This window comes from Calliopsis andreniformis, chromosome 10 (genome assembly GCF_051401765.1).
Source record: "Calliopsis andreniformis isolate RMS-2024a chromosome 10, iyCalAndr_principal, whole genome shotgun sequence".
NCBI classification, from domain to species: domain Eukaryota; kingdom Metazoa; phylum Arthropoda; class Insecta; order Hymenoptera; family Andrenidae; genus Calliopsis; species Calliopsis andreniformis.
The window spans coordinates 21,235,363-21,262,078 of record NC_135071.1 but is presented as its reverse complement, the minus strand read 5'-3'; the positions used below and the strand labels follow the sequence as shown (position 1 = coordinate 21,262,078).

At 35.2% G+C, this 26,716-nt stretch overlaps 2 protein-coding genes across 2 annotated transcripts in view; one reads left to right on the top strand and one right to left on the bottom strand.

Moving 5' to 3' along the window:
* Osa (trithorax group protein osa) overlaps positions 1 to 12,832 on the top strand; it is an 18,358-nt gene extending 5,526 nt beyond the window's left edge. The window contains 18 exon segments of the mRNA XM_076387715.1: positions 141 to 273; positions 399 to 494; positions 599 to 924; positions 1,008 to 1,398; positions 1,524 to 1,649; positions 1,725 to 1,906; positions 2,116 to 2,157; positions 2,855 to 3,052; positions 3,769 to 3,988; positions 4,081 to 4,257; positions 4,896 to 4,969; positions 4,971 to 5,056; positions 5,138 to 5,396; positions 5,486 to 5,651; positions 5,753 to 6,063; positions 6,144 to 6,383; positions 6,460 to 8,444; positions 12,178 to 12,832. Coding sequence (XP_076243830.1) covers positions 141 to 273; positions 399 to 494; positions 599 to 924; positions 1,008 to 1,398; positions 1,524 to 1,649; positions 1,725 to 1,906; positions 2,116 to 2,157; positions 2,855 to 3,052; positions 3,769 to 3,988; positions 4,081 to 4,257; positions 4,896 to 4,969; positions 4,971 to 5,056; positions 5,138 to 5,396; positions 5,486 to 5,651; positions 5,753 to 6,063; positions 6,144 to 6,383; positions 6,460 to 8,427 — 4,995 coding nt within the window. The 3' untranslated portion in view covers positions 8,428 to 8,444; positions 12,178 to 12,832.
* LOC143185029 (intermembrane lipid transfer protein VPS13A) lies at positions 12,105 to 26,716 on the bottom strand. Its single transcript, XM_076387716.1, has 52 exons — positions 26,561 to 26,716; positions 26,374 to 26,481; positions 26,146 to 26,272; positions 25,910 to 26,057; positions 25,631 to 25,842; positions 25,386 to 25,560; positions 24,860 to 25,305; positions 24,565 to 24,786; positions 24,381 to 24,493; positions 24,103 to 24,311; positions 23,862 to 24,028; positions 23,686 to 23,803; positions 23,318 to 23,620; positions 23,087 to 23,219; positions 22,766 to 22,996; positions 22,560 to 22,699; positions 22,383 to 22,480; positions 22,113 to 22,312; positions 21,857 to 22,036; positions 21,598 to 21,787; positions 21,347 to 21,516; positions 20,880 to 21,263; positions 20,629 to 20,795; positions 20,302 to 20,563; positions 20,082 to 20,148; positions 19,553 to 19,890; positions 19,327 to 19,468; positions 18,959 to 19,251; positions 18,690 to 18,858; positions 18,426 to 18,617; positions 18,102 to 18,343; positions 17,763 to 18,027; positions 17,520 to 17,674; positions 17,250 to 17,452; positions 16,831 to 17,170; positions 16,545 to 16,757; positions 16,004 to 16,480; positions 15,651 to 15,920; positions 15,223 to 15,579; positions 14,970 to 15,149; positions 14,728 to 14,862; positions 14,500 to 14,651; positions 14,252 to 14,420; positions 13,987 to 14,180; positions 13,709 to 13,895; positions 13,503 to 13,637; positions 13,306 to 13,423; positions 13,095 to 13,218; positions 12,969 to 13,035; positions 12,752 to 12,897; positions 12,394 to 12,520; positions 12,105 to 12,318 (listed from the first exon to the last, which is right to left on the bottom strand). Exons 1-52 carry the CDS (start codon positions 26,702 to 26,704, stop codon positions 12,178 to 12,180), a joined length of 10,245 nt encoding a protein of 3,414 aa, XP_076243831.1. The 5' UTR covers positions 26,705 to 26,716; the 3' UTR covers positions 12,105 to 12,177.

Genomic DNA, 26,716 nt, shown 5'->3' with positions numbered 1-26,716 from the left:
TATGTATTTTTTTTATTTTATTCATTTATTTTTTTTTTCTTTTTCTTTTTGTATAATCTTATGGAGTATATGTTAATGTAGGTTTTATAAGTTTCCATGAATAGATACATGGATTTTATGAATTCTTGTGTACATTGTAGGAATTATCAGGACAAAACAGTAACGATAGCTCGAATGGACCTGCTTGTCCAGGGACACCAAATTCACAGGGGATGAGACCAACCCCTTCTCCTACAGGATCCACAGGTTCTCGCTCAATGTCCCCTGCTGTTGGTTCGTGTATTTTAAATTTTTATTTTTTACTCTAAAGAGTATGCGTAATTGAATAATTTCAATTATATCTTAATGAAACTTTAGTTAAGCTCTTAGCAAAAGATTATATGTTTTCTCTGCTGTAGGCCAACAAAACGTTCAGATGCCTCCACGTCCGTCAAGTAGCCAGTCGGATGGTAGTGGACCTGCACGAATGAGTCATTCTCCGATGACAACTCAAGGTAATTGGAAAATATTGTAAAACATTTAATTAATGTTTTATGGCAAAGAGAAGTTGTGATTTTTAGACACGAAACACTTCAAATGAAATCTTGTGAATGTTTAGGAGCATACCAGCAACCATTGGGTCCTTCATCGCATATGCATAGCTATAAAATGAACAATAGTGGCCCTGGTGTTGTTCAACCAGGACCAGGTTCAACAAGTCTTGGTGGAATAAACCCAATGGGTGGTGGGATGGTATATGCAGCTGGTGGAGCAGCTGGTGGCCAACCTGGGGGTTATCACGGGCAAGGTACCTATCCACCTCCGCGTCCGCATGTACAATTTCCGCAAGGTTATCCATCACCAGCCAATTCGCAACCACCTCCTAACAATCAGTATCAGGCTCCTAATAGACCCAACAATTTGGTGCAATATCCTCCATACACGGTAAGCTTGTGGAAGATTTTTTCAGAGCAATTTCCAAATAATCTACTTTATGGTTTATTCAAAAGATGATCTATTTCTTGCAGCATAAAATGGGATTTAATAGTGTACCGCCCGGAATGCCACCTAGCCCAGGTCCACCTCAAGTTTATGGAGGTAGTAGTACTAGTATGGTACCACCAGGTACACCTGGAGTGGCTGTAATTGGCAATATGGGACCTCCTACAACCTCAATGGGTCCTCCACCGCCATCACCTAATCATGTTAGCAGCCAGCCACCACCAACAAGCTCAGCTGTACCACATTTACACACTCCTGCAGCTACACCACCTCTTAATCATGAAGGAAGTCCAATGCCACCACCAAGTACTACTCCTAATTCGCATCCTACTTCAACACCAACACCGACCAGTCATAGTTCTGCAGATCTTACGACGGAAACCTCCAACGACAGTGGTATAACTACTACGGCATCGGGTAATTGTATTTTTTAATTATAGATCTGTGTGTTTATCATGTATTATGTATTTAACAAGAAAAACTTTATATGTAAGTATACGTATGTGCGTATATTTTCATTAAAAATTGTGATATTCTTTTAGGCACATCGGCTATAAATGTCACATCTACTTCGAGTGGTACTGTTACATCTGTAATAACGACTGGACCCGATGGTACATCTTTAGATGAAGGTTCTCAACAGTCTACGTTATCGAATGCGTCAGCTGGTTAGCATATTATGTTCTATTATTATTGACTTTTTTCCCCCTTCAAAATAATATATAAACTGAATTTGAATGCAGCTTCTGGGGAAGATCCAGCATTCACACCAAAGGTTCGGAAAGAAATGATGGGAGGATATCATAGTCATCCTACCACACCGCAGAGTACAGTTCCATCTCCTGGTGCCGCGAGTATCAATTCGATACACGAAGAATATCCTGATATGAACAGTCCTGGTTGGCCACGTACACCTGCTAGTCCTGTATGTACTTTATTATTGTAACTGTATTTTGATTATCAAATACTTAAACATTTCGACATAATAGTCCGCTATTTTGTACGTATTTTCTCTGTATCTTTATATACGCATGTTTAATGTTTTCACATGAAAATTCTAAGAGTGATATACGATCAGGGCTAATTTTTACGTCGCAGTCTTTTCGATTTTTCAATATTTTATATATTTTACAGGTATTTAACAGTCATGTGCCTCAAGACCCGTACAGATCTAAGGTTATTGTTTTTTCACTATAAGTATTTATTATACTGTTGCAAAAAATACTAATTACACTAAACGCTTTAAGCTTTGTTAAATCCTGATGAATTATTTGTATTTGTTTGGCAAAAATTCCCATGCACTTGAACGTTTTCCATTTGGGTATCATACTTTTCTACAAAATGTATTCATGCACCATTTTTGTAATGTAGTACCATACAGACCTTACAAGCTATAGGTGATATAAGTATCAAAATGATTTTCAAGCCGTCCCCCCCTCCCTTTTTTTTTCTTGTATGCTCTTGTGTACTCACGTCTATTTAAATGTGTTGGTTGCTATTAACTTTGCTAAATATACAATTGAAGAGAAATGATAGATCCAATAAGTTTAGTCGTATATTGCTTGAGCTAATGAAGCAAACTATAATGTTGCTTTATATAATTGCATGATGTGCACAATATTTTGTTTATGTTTAACTATCGGTTAAGATAGAATTCCTATAAAAAAACATACTTTCTGCATGAGAAATCTGGGCTATGGCAGCACTTCATTTCCTCAAATGAAAATAACAATTTTCAATTCATAACAGGCGAAATAATAAAATTGTACATGTAATATATGTTTTTAGAAATAGCACACAGAAATTTCAGAAAAATCATGATTTAGAAATGTGTTAAGGAAGAAACTGACGAATCTCGCAATGATCATTGCAGAAACCAGATAGCCTGGCGAAATTATATGAAATGGATGATTCTATGGAACGAAGAACATGGCTGGACAAATTAGTTAACTTTATGGAAGAACGAAGAACACCAATTACAAGCTGTCCTACCATCTCCAAGAACCCCCTTGACCTATTTCGGCTATACCTCTACGTGAAAGATAGGGGGGGCTTCATGGAGGTATGCAAGGTGCAGTGTAGTTCCATCTAGCCCTTGGTGTCTTTACGTAGTTTTTTTATTGTCTCTATGTGTTCACACTTTCTTTTTCAATATCTGTGTAGATATATGAAAATGCCAAGTTTTGACAATTCGGGCGAAATCGCACGAGTTTCTTCTGGCATTTTTAAAGTATTGATTATTGATACACTACAGAACACGCTTTTTTTACGTTTCTGCTGAATTGTGCATGATTACATTTGTATTTTTTGCTATTAGTGTTTTTTTTCTTGTATACATACTGTTAAAAATATGAGGAAAAAGAAGCTTAACACGTCTTTTCTTAAAGTAGTCGTTCGACGTGTACGGAAAACGACCTGATCTACAAACCTTGGTGCTATATGGAATTATTCTAATAATCAACGAAGATAAACTTTTAATATCGATAGAATAACGGTAATTCGTTTCGATTGTACTCTCTTGTCTGTTCGTTTCATTCTTCACACTTGCATGATCAGGAGTCAAGGCATACTTGTATGTAAAAAACGAAAGAAAGAAAGAAAAAAAAGTCGATTATTTTCTTGGATTGATATTTTAATTTTTCTTAGATTAGTCACCGTAATGTTTTTTCTTTCCCACGTGTTTTTTTTTAATTTTGCATTTTCGAGGTCCAGATTTGTACTGTTTGGATTTTGCGTCGGATAATTTGATAAAGATCTAATGCGAACAATAATATTCATTTTTCATAGGTGACGAAAAACAAAACCTGGAAAGACATAGCTGGATTGCTGGGCATCGGTGCAAGCAGTAGTGCAGCGTACACTCTAAGGAAACACTACACAAAACATTTGTTGGCTTATGAATGTCATTTTGACCGTGGAGGTGTAGATCCTCAACCCATTATAAATCAAGTCGAAGCTGGCTCGAAGAAGAAAGGATCAAAGGGAACTGCTTCAGTTCCCTCACCAGGTAAATTTACAAAATATATTTTTTATGTGAAAAATTTGTGAAATTTCTATGGTAAGAAAGGAAATCTATTATTATGCTTATCATATTTCTAGGATCTTCCAATTCACAAGATTCCTTCCCTGCTGCTGGATCAAGTAACGCTTCCATGGATGGTTATGGAAGTTACCAGAGTGGTTATAGCGGTGGTACGCCAGGGGGTCCCTCTTCAGAGTACACACCTCCTCCTCCCAGACCACCCAGTCAAAGTAGCGCTCCTTCTCCTCATCAAGGTACGAGAAGCTTGTACCTTCATTTCTTTTATCTTTTATATCGACACATTGATGTAGAACATCTTTTTCGAATGAAATGTTATTTCTCTGATATTTTTCATAAAATTCGAAGCAATACGTTATATGTTACGTGATATATTACACTTGTACTAGCTTTTAAAAAACTGTGTGAAAGGAATTGCGGTTGAGAGAATGATGTTCTGGCAGGTGGTTCGAACCAGGGCGGGCAGAATTGTGCGGTAAACATACCGAAACCGTTCGACAACGGCGTGGGACGCCATCCTCGAAAGTCGAACGCAACGCCCTACCCTGGTCCACAACGAACCCCAGGTACTTCTCTCTTCCTTATATCCTTTCACGATTTACATCTCTCTCTCTCTCTCTCTCTCTCTCTCTCTCTCTCTCTCTCTCTCTCTCTCTCTCTCTCTCTCTCTCTCTCTCTCTCTCTCTCTCTCTCTCTCTCTCTCTCTCTCTCTCTCTCTCTCTCTCTCTCTCTCTGCCCCCCCCCCCCCCCCCCCCCCACATTATCGATACCCGATACTGTTTTCCAGTTTTTCTTGCTGTTTGTATTTGGTCGCTTATTGTTTATGATAAAAGTAAGATTGAAAATTTGAAAACAAAGTTATTTCGTGTTGAAGGCATTCAACAAGGCAGTTACCAGAACACAGGTTCCTATCAAAACTATCCTCAAGATCAGTATATTCGGCCTCAGGGGAAACACGCTGTCGCAACAAGGCGAATTTAATCAACCTTACACACCAAGAACGCATTATTCGCCTTATGCACCAGACGTTGACAGGTTAGGAGTTGTCAGAGAACTATGTAGAATAATTATTTACTTTTTAAGAGAACCGACTAGATACGTTTGATAACTTTCCAGGGGATACCCTGGCGGAAGTATGCCACCGAATAATGCCAGCGGGCAGGATATATATAATAGATATAGTAGTAGTCAACAGCCTGGAAGTTATTCAACGGGAACACCACCTAATGCAAGAAGTAATAGCTATCCATCCGCACCACAGCCACATCCACCTAATGTGCCGCAACAAGCGACCACCAGTCAACCTTCTTCACCTTCTCAGCCTTCCGCTGCTTCGTCCTATTCTTGCCCCCAAGACTATTACCGACAGGAACAGGTGAGCTTATTTCTTTTGGAAGTATTTGAAATATTTTCTGTTTTACGAACCTGTTGTAGCATAATTGAATATTTTGATTAACATTAAAGAGTGGATACGGAGCTCCTACAGGATCACAAATCTATTCAAGTGGCGCGGCTGCAAACAAAAATATGCCACCACCTCCACCGGGTCCAAATCCGCCGAGACGTCATCCTGATTTTGCCAAAGACCAACAGTATCCCCAATATAATCAGCAACGACCAGCGTACCCAGGTAAATTGTCATATTGCTAGTAATTAAACGTACAGGGACGTGTACGAGTTGAAGAACGTTTTTCTTTTACACATAACATCTGGTTAATGTTGTGACTATAGGATGGCCAAATACAACCAATCAGTATAACAGCAGTAGTGGGAACAACAGAGTTCAGTACCCACCTCAACAACCACAGTCACAAACTCAGCAACAACAGCAACAATCACAACAGCAAACACCACCAGTCGGTCCTGTTTCGTCTACACCTTCATCAGGAGGAATTGCCAGTAACCAGCAATGGGGTAGCCAACAACCAAACAGAACGTCATCGCAACCAACATTGAACGCTATAGCACATGCTCCTCCACCATGGGATCATCGTTACTCGAACCAACCGTCCCCTCTTTATCCAACGCCAGGAAATCATCAGGTATGTAGATGATCCTTTTTATTTTTCATTTGATTTTATTTTATTTCTCAGCTATCCTTAAATAATAAAACTATTTGTAGAATCAACTTGGAATAAATCCTATGATCAACCAACAGCCTACATCGAAGAGAGAAATGACATTCCCTCCTGACAGTGTCGAAGCAGTAACTCCGCTTCTTTATAAACGGCGAAAACTTACACGATCTGATGTTGCACCTGTAGAAGCTTGGCGCATCATGATGGCCTTGCGATCAGGCCTGTTAGCTGAAAGTTGCTGGGCTCTTGATGTACTGAACATTTTATTATTTGACGATTCGTCTGTGAGTACTGCATTTTTCTCGCGATAAGAGAAATAATAAATGTAAATACTGAAAAAAATATGCACATAATTTACAGGTGAGTTATTTTGGGTTGACACATCTGCCAGGATTATTAGACGTCTTGCTGGAGCATTTCTCGCGTTCTTTGTCGGACATGTTTGAGTCACCAGTGAACGAGGACGAACGTAATTGGAATCAATCGGCAGACGGTCCCGAAGTTGACCTTGGCGTTGTAACTCGTCCCATCGATCCAGAGGATCGAACTAAGCTACTCTCATCTTCGAATTATACTTATCTGTCGAGAAGAGGACGTCCAGTGAAGATAGTTCCGAGAGACGACGATTTATTTGTATTAGATACGCGGAGGTCGTGGGATAATCAGGAGTACGAATCAGAGACCGAACCCTGGCAAGTAGACAGCAACACCACTAAGTATATAGTGACGTGTTTTCAATCAGAAATAGGATCGTTGCCATTTGCCCGTCTTCTTAGAGACGAAAAGCCACCTTTGCTTCAGAAAGAAGTGGAATGTACAGACTTGAAAGACGAAACCAAAGTGGATCCTGGTACGTTAGAAACATCAGAGTCGTCGCAAAAAGTTGTTGAATCCGGCGACAAGCCAAAAGAGAATAGCGAAAAGAAGCAACTGGACAAGAAAAAAAAGACGAAAACGTTGAGTGACGTTCTGTCGAGAATTAAGAAGGAACCAGTAGAAATGAACGATCTGACGAGGGAGTTGTTTGAGAAAAAGAACGATGGTTTCAAGAAGGAATGTGAAAGTGAAGCAAAGGTAAATAACAACATGGGTGAGCATTTTACAGATCCGCAGAAGACTAACGAAGAAGAAGTTGTACCAACGCAGAATGGACTGAACGACGCAGCATCGGGTAACGTCGAATTGGAGAAAACTGAAATCAAGGTGGAAAACGAAGAGCAGGAGTCGATAACAAAGGTAGACGATAACAAGGAGGGACCAAGATTAAAAATAAGAGATCCAGCGGGAACGTTGAAAAGGAGACGAATTAGCGACTACGAAGACGAGAGTTATTCGAGAGACGAGGCGAGCTTGTACTTGGTCACTGAGACTCAGGATAATCTGGCTCGACGTTGCGTTTGTCTGTCGACCATTTTGAGGAATCTTACGTTTATACCAGGCAACGAGGCCGAGTTCGCCAAGAATGTCACTTTCCTGAGTCTTCTCGGGAAACTGTTGTTACTACATCACGAGCATCCGGTTAGGACACAGAAGACGCGCAACTACGACCGCGAAGAAGATGCAGACTTTGCTGATTCATGCAGCAGTCTTCAAGGCGAGAGTGAGTGGTGGTGGGATTTCTTGCATCACATCAGGGAAAACGTGTTGGTGATGGCAGCGAATATAGCGGGCCATATGGATCTAAGTCAACATCCGGAGGAAATATCTCGACCGGTATTAGACGGTTTGCTGCATTGGGCAGTGTGTCCGGCCGCTCATGGACAAGATCCTTTTCCCACGGTCGGGCCGAATTCATCCCTATCGCCGCAGAGATTAGCGTTGGAAGCGCTGTGCAAGCTCTGCGTTACAGAGTGCAACGTTGACCTGGTGGTTGCGACACCTCCATACTCGAGACTTCAGCGGCTCTGCTCTGTGCTGACTAGGTTACTCTGTCGAAGCGAGGAGCAAGTATTGCGCGAATTCGCCGTCAATCTGCTGCATTTTTTGTCTGCGGCGGACAGTGGAGTAGCACGTACGATAGCTTTGCAGACGCCGTGCGTGGCGCTATTGGTGGCGTTCATAGAGCAAGCTGAATCTAGTGCTATTGGCGTAGCGAATCAACATGGATTAGCCGCGTTGCGCGACAATCCTGAGTCAATGGGCACCAGCCTAGATATGCTAAGACGTGCAGCTGGCACCCTGTTAAATCTTGCTAGGCATCCGGACAACAGAACTCTACTACTGCAGCATGAATCTCGCCTGCTAGCTCTAGTGATGAGTCAGATTTTGGATCAGCAAGTGGCCGCGATTGTTGCTCGTGTGTTGTTCCAGTGTTCCAGGGGCTCGTAACTTTGTTAATAGAGACGGTATCCTCTGGTTTTCTTTTTTCTTTTATTTTTTCCCATCTTTTGGTCTGCGGGTGTTCGTTTCTTTAGCCTCTCATTTTTATGCAAAATGATCTGTATCGATCATGTGACTGAAGAAGGACAGCTATAAACAAGGCTGCTACTCTTTAGACAGAGAGCGAGAGCGAGAGCGAGAGCGAGAGCGAGAGCGAGAGCGAGAGCGAGAGCGAGAGAGAGAGAGAGAGAGAGAGAGAGAGAAAGAGAAAGAGCAATCAAGAGAAAGAGAGAGGAGAGAGTGACAAACGGTACATAGAAAGATGTAGAAAATGTGTGAGTGAGAAAGTATAAAGGCAAGAGTATATAGAGCAGTGAAATATAATATAAAAAGTAAACATCGTCGAGGTGGTTTAAAAAGTGTGTAGAAGGGTCTAAAGTGTTGGTATATAAACGCCCATGCTTCAACGTGGTTGATAATTTTATATCCAGTAAGCTCGGTTGAAATAAGGAAGTTAATTGTCGGTACATCGTTGGCAGCGATTACAAAAGAAGGTATACTTTGATGCTACTACCTCTAAGCATCGAGTATACCTGCCCTATTATCACTACCACCCGCCGCCGTCTGCCCCCCCCCCCCCCCCCCCCCCCCAATTCGTGAGTTAAAAATAATATCGATATAGTGTAAGATATTTACATAGTTAATGAAACGGATAATACCAGAGGGACTGATTAAACAAAGAGGATACGGCGACAAAGAAGAGTAGTGTGGATATAAAGGGACGTGTAGTAATAGAGAAAAAGGAAAAGAAGTTGAATAAAGTGTCAAGCAGATGACTAAGAGAAAGGGGAGAGTGAGAGATAAAGAACAAACGATTATAGCAGCATAATAATATATTTAAAAACCGAGATATAACGATTGAGACAAAACTATAGAAGAAACACAAATCTGTTTGACGAACCTTACAAAATGGTGCGAGATATACGGAACGATATTGAGGTGACGATTATACATATAAATATTAACGATAATATAATGCAAATTTTTATATTTGCATGTTTTGTGCTGTAATTAGCGAGTAATTAAGATATTTTGTAGATAACACGACACAATATATCCACACGCGTGCACACAACACAATCATACAACGTGCGCGCGGCACGTACACATGCATACATGAATACATACACACACGACATATACAGTCATTCGTACACTTCCATTGAATCTTATTATATTCGAAGTGCGCCGTGCTGCGTGTGAGGAATTAACATAAACCAAGAAAAAAAAAGAGGAAAGGAAGGAAGAGAATAGAAGTAAACGCAATGCGGTGCGAATGCCCCCCATGATGGTCTCCCTTGCAGAAATAAAATGTATTACGCGAGAAGCAACAGACCATTCAAAGTCTCGACTTTTAGAAACACAGGCAAAACTAGAACTGAGGAAAGACATTGCTAGCAAGGAAGAAATAGAGAGCGAGAAAGAGTTTGCGAATGGATCAGAAAATGATGAAAGTCAATGCGTGAACGGGTGAATGAAAGTAAAGAAATTATCGCAAAATATAGTAATTTGGGAAATGGTCACATGGATACTGTTGGCAGAGGAAGGAAGTAGGAAAGAGAAAATGAGCAAACGTAGTTCGAATGGTGTCTATTCATAAGGGAAACACGCACGCACTCGAATAATGACTGACAAAAAGGCAAAATGAAAAGAACGAATAAGGGGGATGAAATATAGAAAAATTAAGAAAACATATGAAAAGGAGAAACTCCCAGGTTCGTCCCTACAAAAAAGCCTGTTGAGTGACAGAAAGAAAATGGATGAAGAGTATCAGGGAGGACAAAAACAAAGAGAACCCATGATACGTGAATGTCCTGGTCTTGTGTGTGTTTAAAAATTCGGCGTGTGTTTTCCTGTGGTGTATTCTGAATGAATGAATAAATGAACACCTCAATCGTGTACACGAAGGATGGGGGTACTGGTAGAGAAAGGGGTGGGGAATAGTGTCTGTGAAGTTATAAACAAAACGATACATATATATATATATATATATATATATATATATATATATATATATATATATATATATGTTTATATATAATAATATATATGTATATCTTCATATATTATTATATATATTATTATACGTACATACACATATATACGAGCTTACGAAATCGAGAAAGAGGGAGAGCGAGAGCGTGAGTGAGAGCGAGAGAGAAAGAGGGTGGGAGGGAGGGAGAGGGAGAGAGCGAGCGAGAGAGAGAGAGAGAGAGAGAGAGAGAGAGAGAGAGAGAGAGAGAGAGAGAGCGAGCGAGCGAAAGAAAGAGAAAAAGTCAGAATGAGAGAAGAACCGTAAGCGATTGTAAAAAGAAGAAACCTTTAACACGCGTACCCACGAATGCGATTTCACGGCTTAAGTTGAATTTGCCGAAAACACTTCACATATTTTTTCTTTCTTTCTTGTTTTTGATGAAATTCGTTGTAATTTTATTTTTGATTCTTTGTACGATTCTATGGGTGGAGTCTTTTAAAGTAATTAGGCAATATCTGACTAACCAAGCTTTTGTTTTTTTGGAATAAATATACTTAGAAATGTAATTGAATACTGTTGTGATAAAATTTCAACACGTAAAATGAATTGTGTAATAAAAAGGGGGTTGATAAAAACTAATAGTAGTAACACTGGTTTGGATTTAAAAAAAAAAAAAACGAAATGAGAAACCATAAGAGTCAGAGGAAGAGAAAGGAAAAGAGTTCGAAAGAGAAAGAAAGAATTTAAAGAGCGTTTTTGATATACTGTATGAAATGAAATACAGAAAAGGGCAAAAATGGAATTTTTAAATCTTAAGCTCTTGATCGTGCCATTAAGCGATTCAAATGGGATATATTTATATCTCAAGACTTTATGCTTTTCAAAGCGCATATGTTATCGTAAAGGACTAACAAGTACTATCCCCTCCCCTCCCCTCCCCCCATTGTCAGCTTTTGCACATATTTCAACGATTCTTACATATACATTTATCTAATGTAACAAAATGGTAAGAGAGGGAAAAATTCTCATTTTTCAATGTCCGTTCGAACGAAAAGATATTTACATTCGCACACCTTCCACGCTGATACTTCCTTTTTCATTTCGTAGAAAGAAATTTCGTGAGTGAATAGTGTTCCGTTCTCACGAGGGTAGTACATGTATAAAAAAAAAAGAAAAGATACAACTTTGTTTAAGGATAATTAGGTAAAGAGGACAAAGGAAAACGGAAAAAAGATGAGACACATAAGTTAAACAGAACACTTTCCCTAATCCCAGCTTCTCCCTGACCCCAAAGTATCCTATTCTATAGATATCTAAATACGTGTAGTTCTTAAATTATTTACTTTAGTTCGAGTGGAGATGCCTGTAAGTGTAATTTACTAAGACTTTTTGTAAATAAATTATGAAATAAACTAGACGTACTTTATCCAAACGACTATATAATATGCAGATACTGTCTAATTCTCTTCAACAAGCGAATTAACAACAATTTAAAAGATATTATAAGAGTATAAAATACTTGTATATCTTAAATTTGTAATGCTATAGACTTCTGAACTATACGAAAGTTAAGAACGAAAAATTGTACTAAATAGTAAGAAATACTGTTACATTTTAGATATAGGTTTTCAATATAAGAGAAAAATTATTGCGTTTGTCAGAGAATTTATTATGCCTGACTAATTTATACATATAATAATCTTTTTTTATCATTTGAATTACAGTTATACAACTTGCTTTGAACATATACTGTTCTCCATGTTCAAGATCATCGCTGTATTTATTTTCTGGCACAACCATTCCAGAATATCTGTTGCTTCACTCTCCAAATACCAATCCACCATGGGTGATAAAGTATCTTCGTTCTATGGGTAAGATCAATTATTCATCATTACCTTTACATTTACATTATATATTTTTTAATTATCATATGAAAATACCTTGTTCACGTGCAGAATAAGTTTATTATTAACCACAGTTGGAGGTGATAATAATCGATGAGTTTCCAAAGTCCACTTTACATTTAAAGATCCCCATGTACATCCTTTCTCGATGAAATATAGACGTCTAAATGAAACATTAAATGAATCGAAAACCTTTCGCCAAGATGATCGAAGTTCAATAGTGAGCGTATCAGCTCTGTGCAAAGCAAACTACGTGGGACCGCGGACAGATAATAGTGAGCTAGAGTAGGTAGCTGGACGTTAGATATAAGGCTCATTCAGTTTGACTTCGTTATACCTGGGGAATAGGAGCGGCTCTTTGCAGCTTTGCGAGATAGTGAGTGTGTATACTTACTGCAATGAAACAAGTGCTATATGCTTGTCGTCATTTGAAAGCGCAGCGTGTGCCCAATAAATGTCAGATTCAATACATGGATTTTGAGTTATCATACTCAGAAGATGCATTCCTTTCGCTTTATGCATCGAGAATATTTCGACTCCCTGTTGAAACAAAAATTCCTTGTAAATGCTGCATATGCGAACACTTTTGTAAAGATTTCAGTATATTTTACCTTATAAGGATTAATATAACGTGGTAAGCGTATTCGAGATATAAACTTATGGCCGATTTCTTGTGCCCTAAAATATGGGGATCATTAGGATCATGCTTCAGTCAGACAAAATATTTTTGAAATTACCTTTTTATAATATCTGCTATCACTTTTGAATAAGCTTTAGTAGGGGAACTGTCAGTGTTAAAAAATATTGACGCCTTCTTCCCCAAAGTTTTGAAGAAATATTTTAACTCTTCTTGATGTATACCTATAGGATGCAACAAGTAATAGAAGAAAAATAGAAATTTTTAGTATAAAATATACTAATGGTTAAGATCAAATATTTTCTACTTACTGTTTATGAATGCGATAACCAGACTGCATGTTTCCAATTCAATATCCGAAGAAAATGAAGTTCGAATTGAAAGATTCAAAGGTGGTATGTCCTTATTTTGAAAAGATGATTCTTTTACCTAAATTTAGACTTTCTATGGTTATTTAACTTCATTAAAGTAATAAAGTTGTTAGTTCTTTGTTAGCTTTGTTACACACCTTCGATTGAATTACGTGAAGTTGAAAGTCAAAATTAAAAGTTGATGTCTGTGTAACATCCACAGTAGAATATCCCAATTGACAAGTTACCTCATGACTTAATTTTTCTGCTATTTCATCTCCGGCTAAGATCAACTGTACAGTTGTTTACATGTTAATTAAGAGATCAAAATGTTATTGAACATTACTTAATTAAATTTCCTTACTGTATTAGACTCATAAAAGTTGTCTCCTGGTGATTTAAAGTTATAACCATATTGATTTCCCAAAACTGTGGTGGAACGTATAAGAACATGAAATTGTGGCATAGCCTGAGCTATATAGAATCGCGAAAGATTCAGTAAAAGTTCCATATTGTCAGTCGTGACAAAATTTTTTTGATAGCAGGGAAGTCTATAAATGGAAAAAAAAGAAAAAAAAAAACTTAAAATTAGCTTATCTCCAAATGAATTATTTCTAAATGTTTACGCGTAGTTCTCTAAACCTGAATTCAGCATGTTTTTCGGATCCTCCTTTTTCAGAATATTGAAAGATAAGTCGAACAATATTTTTATAATCTATAATATTGCCAATATTGTAAATATTATGTCTCTCTGTATCAGCTAACAATATTAAGCGCATTAATATAGGAGAAATATATATATGCTCTATTACATTCTTTCTCCTAACAATTGAATTCTGCAATTATTACGTTACATTAGTATCACGAATTAATAAATGGAAAAAATAAAATATTCATAATTACTTACATTATTTTTGTTAGATAACGACAATAAATGAATGCTTGTGACATCTTTTTTTAGCTTTGCGGCTATAGAATATTTAGTTTCTGGTTTCTTTGGAATCAAATCGATCAATGAAAGAAGAAAAGTTTCTTGTAGATTTAGATCAAATTCTCTAATTATAATAGAAATACCTCTGCAAGGAATATTTGATTATTAAAATTTGTAATGCTGATGTTAATAATATCGAAACTAACAAAATAATGATTACATACTTAAATATATCGTACTTAAGCTTCTTCTGTTTTAAACAAGCAAATTCTATACAATGTTTCAATGTATGGCTTCCCGCATAATTTATAATGCTTTCTTGCAAATTTGAATATAAAACTACTGGGAACGCAGTGTTACGAGTTTGATTGTCCACCTAAAACAGTTGTCAAATATTTGATTAGATTTCGAGGTATTAGTAATAATAGGTAAAATAAGTTGCATAATTATACCTGTATTCTATGAACATAGCCCTGCAAGTAAGCTAATGACATAGATTTTCTGTAGTGCAACCAAATTCCCGGAGAATAGGTTCTTCTTAGTTTTCCATAGAATGGCTTGGTCATATGCATTTTTGCAAGATCAACCTAACATCAACATATGTATAAAACATATTATATTACGCGCGAAGCGCATGTATAAGAAGAAGCATAAGAAGTTTTAGCATACATTCGAGATTTTATGAAAAACATACATCGATTAAATTTTCGAACTGAGCTTTCTTACAAAAATTGACATATTTGCTTTCGATCCAAGCGCTCAATTCTAACGATAAACTTTTCCATTTTCTACCAAAGTAAAGCTCCCAGTGAGCTGCAGAATTCGTAATGTTTGCGTTTACCAACTCTCTTGAAACCTCACTAGATTTTGTTATCTGCAATCGTATCAAAAAGCGTTAATAAAGTGTTTCTCATTTTATTTAAGAATGCTAATGTCGATTAACTTACAATAGAGATTCCAATACCAGCAATAGATAAAAATATTTCTTTCTTGCTAGGTTCGGGATCGACGATATTTTTGGCTTTCAGGAATACCGTTTCATGTTGGGTAAAGAGTAAAACCCGCTGGTTACCCTCTAGGTAGCTCACCCAGTACACTATTGTTTGATCTGTTTGTGCCTGTTTCGATGAGGTTGTTCTCGTATCGTCGTCATACGGATTGCTTTCGCTACTGCTAAAACTAGCAGATTTAGTTTCCAGCCATGTAGACTTATTACTACAGGATTTAAATGTAGGCGTAGAGGATAGTACACTGTTACATTTCTCAACAATTACAAGGGGCACAATTTCTTGTCCATAGCCGTCCTTTAAAAAAGAAAAAAAACGTTTCACGCGAATACTTTGTGACAAAGAAAAGAAAAATATAATGCCTGTACCTTTTCAAATTTTGCATTGTATCCAGTTTTCTTATTGTTGTACACGTTCCAAACGAGTTCTCTTAATTTTGTCGGATCGTCCCAGGTGTATAAGAGACTTTGAAAGGGATTTATTAAAGCTACTTGTCCCAAATTGGACTGACTAATTTTCAAAAATAGATTATCGCAGAAATTATCTATTCTTACTGGTATATCACCAGACGTACACTTTTGGAATATAACATGATATGGTGAATTAATACCCCCTTTGATTTCTACAGTAATGGCTGACTATAATTTAAGAAATGTTCTTTAATATATATATATATATATATATTTTTTTATAAATAAAAAGTAAACATATGATTACTTACGCCATTATCCATTCTTAGTACAGTCCTCCCTACGCGAGTAATATCAAAATGTTGAGATACTAATTGACTATTCCTCCATTTTATTCTCATCTTCATTGATTCTGTAACTGGCCAGAATGGCATATTTTGTCCAGATAGAAGATCATTCCATAAATCTGCCTGATCGTTATCTTCCATGAATCTCAGAGTTCTCTTTGTTTTATTACTAATGCAGAAGTATGGTAAAAATGTTATTATTTTAGTGAAATTAGGAGAAAGACGGGAGCTTTCAATTTCAGTTAGAATTCTGTACTTTCTTCCACGTTCTGTGTCTTTGCACACAATCAAAGACATTGTGGTAATTCCTTCTAGACCAAAGGGCATAGACCATTCTGATTGATGAGCTCTTAATCTTACAGTGCCCTTTTTATTATTTTTCTGCGAGAATACTATCAGTTCTTCTTCTGGTATTTCACTAATAGCTTGAGAATGGCATTCCTAAAAAGATCAACATATTAATCAAAATTTTGTAAAAACTACATATGTGTATGTAAATAACTACCTGAAGTAACAAGGGTAATCCAGTTTTGTTTATCATCCAATATTGAGACTGAATAATAATGTGCCAACTTGTAATGTTGCATAGTTCTATGCATAATAGAAATGGTTTTGTTAATTCTGATTCATTATCTGTATTCATTACAATGAATTTCCTTTCTAAATTCCTGTTTAATTTTGCCGTGCCAGACCAGTGTGTACCCAAATAATTTTGTATCTGTAAATGATTATAAAAGTAACTTTTGATTCTTTTAATAGTTGACAGATATTAACATAGCTTATTAACGTACCTTAAAAATGAATTGAATATCACTATTACAATTTAATGAATGCATATTTATCTTTTCTCCTGGTTCGATTTTCAGTTCGTAATTAATACTAGGTATGTTAACGTCTATCACAAATGGTAGCTGGTTGTTAAAAATAAGCGGCGAGTGAATGGTTATCAAGTAGCTTGGTACTTGATAACTGGTTCTTGTTACCAATGGAATTTCATTACAAGAGACTTTGACACAAAAGACAGCAGCATTGCTCTCATCTCCTTTGATTTTGCAGCAAATGTCTTTAGTTACATTCATTGTTGCACTCAGTTCTTTCCAATAAACTCCTTCTTCGCTAACTTGATACTTTCTAAATGAAATTTCTCATTTGAATATAAAATTATTCAGGTACACAATAAAGTACAAGTTTTTTCAAATTCTATACTTACTCCAAATAAGCAGGCAGTATATGTATAGGAAAGTGATAAGCTATATATAAAGGAATACTGTAAGTAGAGTCAGGTTCGATAATTGTCATTCTAATACTGTCATCAAAAGGATTTGTAGGTTCACCAATACATGTGAGATCTAGTTTATCCAACAACGACTTTTTATAATAAAGGCCCAGTGCATAAGATGTTTCATTATGAAACTGAAATAAAAATACATTTCGCGTTATATTATATTACCAGAGTGAATTAGTCCTAATAATGTTTTACCTTAAGGGGCGACCGCACAGTGATTGTACGGTACAAATAGTTATTAATTGTAGCCTCTATTACCAAATGATAACGAACTTCGTGTCTGATAGGTCGAAGTGGAATCAGATTACAACCTTGTCGTTTAGGACAGTACACCAATACATCTTCAAATCCTGTGGGTATACAACAGTCCGGTATTTAAAAAAATTCCTTTAAAATGTACTTGAATATAAAAGTATGTAGGTATGCATGTACATATACCTTCAAATATAACACGTAATGCTTCTCCAGTGATCGTCTTATATATTTTTATCGCGAGATCGTTTTCGAATATTTCCTCAATTGACATTGGGTGATTTTGTAAATTTGTGTTTGGGTCAGCAAAATCTATTTCATTTTCGATCCATTGTGGACTACCAAGAACTGATTGAGTTTCTATTTCTGGACTACTTGGAACACTCATCGGTGAATTAATATTATGGAACTCTTCACTTGCTATAACACGATTACCGTTTTCATGATTTTCCTGTAATGAATAAATTCATCAATTATTCCACAATTTTTAATGATTACTTTATGTACCACTAATGGTATACTAACATTTTCCAAAACAAGAAGCTCTATTCGACTTTCATGACCGATATCGTTTTGTAAATTTAACTTTTTAATATTCGTAGGTACTATTGGTATTCCACTTGTAGCTTGCTGAAATGCATTTATGATGATATCCGTTATAGCAATTAAATTTGGTGTAATTACTATGTTAAGTTTGTCTTCTGTAGATATGGTAATGTAAGCTGCCAAATCATTTGACTTTATTGATTCACGACCAAGAGGGCCAACTGTTGTAAAATATAAAAAATCGTTACGGTAACAACACCTGAGATCTTTTTTTCGACATACTATTTATCATAATCTACCTACAAGAGTCTGCATTACATTCTGGTGTTAATTCCAATCCTTCATCCTCGTTTATACTAGAATCATCGCTGTCGCTCTCTTCTTCTTCACTACTGTTGCTGTGAAATATATAATTAGATGTCTTCGCTAATTTCTTCTGACCATCGTCGTCATCTGTGTCAGACTCTTCCTCATATTTTGAATACCATTCTGTTTCTAAAACAGATTTATAAAGTCTGACTAACATAGTCGATTAATCGATTATTTGAAAAATCATACTTAGGATACCGTTTAGTTTCGATGTAGTTAAATGGTCGGGAGTTATGAAAACCATATCTGCAGAGTCTTGATCGGTACTTCTGAGGCTTCTTTTTTTCATTTTCGATCCATTCTGTTTTACGTGCTGATGCGAGTCTGTCCAAATTGAATTTATCATGAAAGCTTCACCTTGACGCATCTACAACGATAAAAATGTCACAATAATTCATTAAAATCGAATATACATATAAATACGTTGATCCTATACGTACGTATATGGACATATGTAGAATGCTTACTTTTATCATTAATTCCCATGGTCTGTAATTAATATCGTCTTCTGAGCACAAATCAATCAGAGGCTCCCAGTTTCTGTAATCCGCATTATAACAGAATGCATGAAGCTTTATACTGGATTCAAGATTAAAATCATTGAACCAATCATTAATCGAAGCTGTAACTATACTCTCGAGTTTTATTACGGGAAGTCTTTCCGTCGAGTATTCTATTTCCAATAACAAGCAAACTACTAGCGGTTTTAAAGTAACAGTCACCATTTTGTCATTGTACTCGTAAACTATATTTGAATCCTCTGTAATGTATGATTCGAAAAAGAAAAATATTTCAATCGAAATTCAAATTTATATAGGTACATTCACACACGTACCATTGTTCATCTTTTTATATGGTACGTTTGAAATTTTTTTCGGAGTCCATAAATTAGAATGTATGCTAGAATCTTGATCTGTAGGTCTGACTTTTCCTTTCATATTAATGCTGTCCAAGAAATTCGTGGTTTCGTTCAATATCTGAAAACGCACGTTATATTTTGTGTATAGACATTTTTTAAGTAACGAGTATTAATCTATTATTGAGGCGACTATTGTTATTACATTGAGAAATGTATGCATAGTTTCTGCAGAGAGATGTGTATCAATTCTGTTCACAGAAACAGTATAATTGACATTAAATTTAGGTGCTTCTTCCTTCCAACAAATTTCTATGTCACAAGGACGTAACAACCAATATGGTATGTGTTTCGAATAATTTCCCTGTTTCTTCGTTTTGGCACGAACATCGGTGAGCGTACAGACGACTGATGAGGCGCAACTGTGCCTGCTGCTTTCAAATGTTACCTCTGCTTGTAAAAGAATGACGTGTGCGTTGTTTGCTTTTAAGTCTCCGAAGAATAAAATCTCTGGCTTGTGTATCCTTACAGATATTGAAGCATCTACATGTCACAGAAAATCATTCTTCAATTAAACTCTTAACAGCAAAGATACAACTACAGTATAAATGCGTATATATGTATATTGCAGCAACGTATAGATGTTTAATTTTTTCGTCCCTTAATCGATAATTCTTTTGCACGTTCAACAAGGAACAATAGTAAAAGCAACATCGATAAATGTGCGTAAATACCTGGTTCTTCCTTAAAATATTGTGCATACTTTAATTTATCTCTTTCTGCGTCGGTAATATCCCTGCTCTTGATTTAAAACAAATGCATTTTGAAAGACAAGTTTAATTTGACTAAGCAATTATTTTGGACATTTAAAAGAGAGTTATGCTTAAATTAAAATGAAAGTAAAGGATAAAGTGAATGACTTAATTAATTAACTATTGCAGTTCGATCACTTACTACTGTTTTGTTGTTGCTTTCATATGCATGATTGACGATTCCTTCCTCAATTTGTTCTCCTGGAAGAGAGTCCATGATGTATCTTGTTAGATGCATCGTAAATGGTATGGACAAATTCATTCGAACTTCTTGAATAAGAGCATCAAAACATTTTTCTCCTGCAGGGGCACAAGTATATGCAATGTCAACGATAGGTGACATTGAAACGGATATATAAGATTCAGGATGTACTCCTATCAGTCTTGCAGGTGACTGAATTATCCTGTAATGAGAATAATTACGTTAACATTATCAAGTATTTTCAGAAATATTTCTAAGAATACGGACTTCCTTATAGCTTGGGAATTTTTTCGAGTATCTTGAAGAACGCAACTTTGCAATGACAATTTCATCTTTAAACTTTTATCGCTATAGAATGCATATGTATTGATCACCTCTCCAAACGTTAGTCTACATAATCCACGATTCAAATCACGAACTGGCGAGCTTAATACCTGAAATGCATTGACAAGAGAAGAAAAGAATAAGAGAAATTACAAAGATTCATGTTGCGTTGCAAATAAATTGTATTCATGTACCTCCTCTGAATCTAAAAACAAATTCAATTGCAATCCCTCTAAAGTTAATTTTGCATTAACTTCGCATACAGTATTTTCTTTGCGAGTAAGAAAATTTTCCAATTTTTTTACCATCACGTCCTGATGATCAGCATTTGACAACTGGCCTTCTACTGTAGAATGTGTTTCGTTTTCATACACATCTTCAAATAATATAATCTTTGAAATATTATCTTTCCACACCAATATACTAGACTTCAAATCTTTCTGGCTTAAATTAATGTACACAAAATCCATTGAACCTTGTACATTAAATAATCCATATGTTTGAAACTCCATTGCACTACGATACTCAGTTTTCCTTTTTGTATCGAAGTGAATATGTATTGGCTCGATAATAGGTTCCTAGGAAAAAATGTTACGTATAAATATTTAGGGACATGATTACGTAACATTCGTTTTTAATATTGTCAAATATTAAATCTCACTTGAATTTCCAAATCTTGATTAAGTGTCATAATAGCTCTAGATATAGTCATATTATTCAGCTTCACTAAGATGTTGTCAATCGTTAATGGATTCATATCATTACCAGACATTTTAATATTTTGAGCACATTGGTTAACTTTTTTAAAGAAGTTTTCAACCGATAGAGTACCTAGGATTCAAAAGTTAGTATCAGCGTTTCTATTCTTTTGCTAATAAACATTTATCATGGATATTTATTGGTAATGGTAACCTGTATTGAGTACGAGTAAACTCGGAACATCTTTCCGTTGAGGTAAAAGAAATATAGGGCCTTGAATATCGATACAAATATGTACTTTCGTCGCACTTTTTTTAAACACGTCAATACCGCTTAGAAATTTCCTACTTAGATAATTCTTAAATTGCGAACAGTAGGTTGAAGTAAATGGTGCCAAAAAGTGCTACAAAAATATCGTACAATATAAAATAGAATTCACGAGATTGATCAACGATAAGTTATATTACGATACCTTTAAATCGTGTAATATCTTCGAGATAATTACACAGTTAATTCTTCCAACCGAAAATTTAAATGTCCCATCAGACATCACATCATCTTGCTTGGTATCGATGTCAGGACACGTGTATAATTTTGGCATATGCCTGACGTATTTCAAATCAAAAACCTTATCCTCGTCCGTAGTTAAAAGCTTATAACAAAACGAATAAAATTGAATGGGAAAATCATGTTAAAAATAACTGAATCATATTCAATTTGAAACTCACTTTTGTATATAGCGTATCTTCGTTTAGATCTTCTACAAACAAGTACCTAAGATGTGCACGTAAGACCATTCTTTCATTGGCATTGTAAATACAATGATTCTCCAATCCAAGGATTTGCATTTGTAATAAATCCATGTCCTTATCGCAAAACCTGAGAACCAGAGCACTAAGTCTTGCGGAATAATTCAGCTTGATTGCACCTAAAAAAAAACAAGTCATTAAAATACATTATAAATAAACTGAATTTATGAAAGAAATATTATGTAGTACCAGGAGGAATAGGCGGATCATCTTCTTTCGTTTTCCACTGTACAATGTTGTGAAATGCCATCCCCATAATATGAAACAAGTTATTGTGCTTGAAAATACTGAAAAAAGTAATATATTTTACTGGAATAAATTGCATTAAAATTTTTCTACGAGTTAATATGTATTTGGTGTACTGACTTGGCCAATCTATGCCAATATTCTCTTATTTTGAATAGAGCAGGCTTGTGAAGATTTACATTAACATTCAGTATATTTATAACGAGGGAACGCTCGATACTTTTGAAATGAGATTTGAAGTCAGGGCAATTTGATTTCACCTAAACAAATTGTATTCTTGTAAAATTGAAGATATAAATAATAATTATAAATCTTCAATAAAGTACCTTACGGTAGGATACAACAAGTACTTCATGTGGTTCTTCTGTGGATATTAGTTCCAAATATGATCCAGTTACACCAGCATTAGTTTTGTCCACTAGAAGAATAGATCCTATACCAAACTGAATAGCAGGTCCATATTCCATTATTGCAGTTTCAAGATATAATGCATGCAATCTTAGATTCAAATAAGGTTCTTCTCTTCCATGATTTATGCTTGCCAAATGAACTGATAACTAAATATATAAAAATATTATTAGAATATTAAAAAATCTAATGAAATAATTAAGTACAGTCACAAAGAAAAAATTGAACGCATATAGCACCTCTCCAATAGCAAATCTCAACAACAGGTTGATATGGTTGCATGGGGATACATTGTCTTCAAATCCAGATAAATTAATAGTTTTCGATAGTAATTCCAAATCTTCTTCACTGACTTCAGAAGAAACAATGCTTCTATTGGTCAAAGTAAATGACTTTCAATTATCGCTCATTTATAATAATTGACTAAACAATTTATTGCTTAACGTAAAAAGATATTTTTTGTACGTTACCTATCGAGTTTTTGTTTCTGTATATTATTTGTAAACAGCTCCTTTGTAACATGTATAAGCTTATTCTGTAGCGTCATAACTGGTAATAGACATACACTGTGTTGTACATTTCTCAATTCTTTCGTTGACATAATCATATTATTCAAACATTCCTGTGACACAAATTCTTTAAATGTATCGTCACATTTTCCAATATTCTGTTTGTATACAGATAACAACAAATTTAGGAAATGTACAATCATTTGCATCTTGTTTTCTGATAAATTGAATTTGATACTTGAAATTGAAACGTTAACTTTAGTCCTATAAAATGAAAAAAAAAATCTGATTAAATGTGATTTAATACTCTCGAAAAGTTGAAAAGCTACCTAGGTAGTTGATGATAATCTGGTTTTATGCTATATGAGATAGTTGTATTTGCCTGTAGTTTTGGTATGAAATGATACTCGGAATCCTTTTTTTTCCTCGCTGATCTCCAGTCGTCCCCTGCATCATAATATTACGTAGACCTGTGAAGACCTTCTAAGAAAAAAATTAGACATACCTGAATGACAAAATAAAACTTGTGCACCAGAGAATACAATGTGTATTCGATCATAAAGTAGTTCTTCTAATTCCATAAGAGTCGCATCTTCTAATTGCAAGTTAATTGCTTGAAGTTCATTAGACACAGTCACGTTACCAAGATCCACCACAAGAATGTGTCCACCTCTAAAATCCCTTCGTGTTACGCTTAGATTCAACGATAATTACGCATTTATAAATATTTCTGGTATCGTACGCACTTCTGTATCGATCCGTCTTCAGGAAATACAATATATGGCCCTTTAATATCAATTTTGAAATTAATTCGAAGAGTTTGAGAAACGATATTGTCTATCAAAATTAAAAAGTTCTCTTTTATGTATTTGAACAATTCATATGCCCATAGAATTGTAGTTTGAATATTTGTGTTGTTGAACTTGAAAAATTGAATGATTTCCATCATTGCATGCTGGAATAGAAATGGTTGTAATAACATGTGAAAATTAGTTACATATTTGTAATATAATACTGTTATTACATGATAGTAAGTCACTTCAATGGCTTCAAGTTTAAGGGATACATCAAATGTTGGATCCACATTTTCACCATTTTTTTCAAAATCTATTGCCAGAAAGTTGGTTGATACATTTCCTATATAAATAAATCCAAGTAAGATTTCGTATTGTATAAAATTTATGTTAAAACACTTTAAGCTTTTATACCTGTTAAAACATTATCCACGGTGATTAAGGGCACTAGATCACCTTCCACAGAAACACCTTCTATTACAAAACTTTCTGCTCGAGCAGATACTTTGAAAGCGGACATTGTAGGTCGTATTTCAATACTTGTTAAAAACTGAGTTATAGTTATAACAAGAATTTCTCTATCATTCCTTAAGAGACTTAAAGAAGAATTTGCTAAGGTAAAATTGAATTTATAATCTAAAATAAATGATTAATAATTGTTTTTACATTCACTTATTTTTCAATATTGTATATCATTTTTATACTGTACCAATTGGTTGTGGTAGTCTTTCCAGTTTTATCTTCTTTTCTGAATCATTATGAAATGATTTTTTAGATTCCTCTTCTTGCCCATCATTATTTTCTGATTTAGAATTTTCTACATCTTCATTTGAAGATGTATTTTTAGTTACTTTCTTTTCTGTAACTTTATTCCTCAACTCTTGTCTAGCATGTTCTCTAGCAATTACTATATTCAATATCGTCAAACGATCTTCATATTTTTGTAGATCTAACTTCAATTCTGTATCATTTGGTCGAAGTAAGCTTTGTAGGCATGCTTCTTTATACTTCCTGTAGTTATTTCTATGTTCAATAACTTTTGGCCAAGTATAAGGTCTCACGTTATAGTCTAAAATTGAATAATAAGCATATTTCCACCAAACAGATGGATTATTCTCTTTTACAGTTTTACTTGGACGATATTTCATATAAGGTCTAAAAATATATTAATGTAATACCATTTACAAACAAAACCAAATAAATGTAATTAAAATATTATAAGCAAAATTACATACCTGTTGATAATTGCCCGTAATAATGAATCATAAAGTTGACAGAAGGTAATATACTGTATTTCAGAAATTTGCATTGCTATGTCATGGAGGACAATGTCGACTAGCATACGAGAAGTTTGCAGTTCGTTTCCTTTGTGTATGATTATTTTTATTTTTGCAGTGGAGGGTTTCAAAACTACAAAATAGCATTATTAGTTTCCTTATAGGATAAATTATGCTTTAAAAGATCAAACTTAGAGACGTACGAAATTGAAATTCTTTGTTCTTCATGCCAAATGTTTGTAGGGATTTATACATTGTATCCTTCCACTCCAAAAAACTAGATATATCCCAACAACACCTGTTGCTTGTAAGGGAGGATTCTGTGTCATTATCCATGTATACACTTAAAGATTCTGCTCGTACTAACTGATAAATTGTGTTTGTATTACTTGAACAGATGCCAGGTTTCCATTTACTAAAAGTTTTTAAATTCAGTCAGACTATGTGCTGCATCATAATGAGAAACAAACAGAAATATTTACCTATTTGTAGTCATCACAGATATAGTCTGAATACATACGCCACAAGCACATAAAGATTCATTTAATTCTTCTTCATATCTAATATGCACATTATTTATAGTAATTTGAAAGTTTTTTGTCACAAATGTTAATAAATTAGCAAATAATTCTGAAAATAAATGTATGCATTAACAATTACATATGTTGAATATTCAATCAATAGAAGAACCAAACTTAGTTATAAATTTATAAGCCACCTGTTTTATATGCTTCATCTTCTTTCAAGTCCTCTAATATTTTCTTCTTTTCTGCTCTCATTAATCTTTTTTGTACCTCTGCATCATATGTATCATGACCAGCCGGTACAGCTACGATGTACACATCCTTGAACATAAAAATTCAGGTATTACATCTTCTGGTCGGTTACCTTCTAATTTACAAAATTTCATTTACAAGTAGAGCTTGAAGATTCATAAGTTTTCTACCTCTATGCAAAGGATAATAGGCTGAGAAAATAATCCAGACCATGGTATCTTCAAGATAATTTTTCCTATGAGTCCAACTTCTACCCTGATAGGTAGACCAAGCTGGTACTGTAAGCCAAACACCATTGAAAGCTTTTGTAAAACTTCTATTGCAATATTTTGAGAGTCAAGAAAGAAATTCCCATACCAAAGCCTCGGGTTTTAACTTTAGGTTGGTGAGACAAGTATCGCCAGAAAAAATACCGACGTTAAACTGTTCGGTATCTAAATCCTCGACATACTTGCCCAAAAGCCGATTTAAGAACGCTGCTATGGCACCTTCAAACATCATTTATCATTCAAC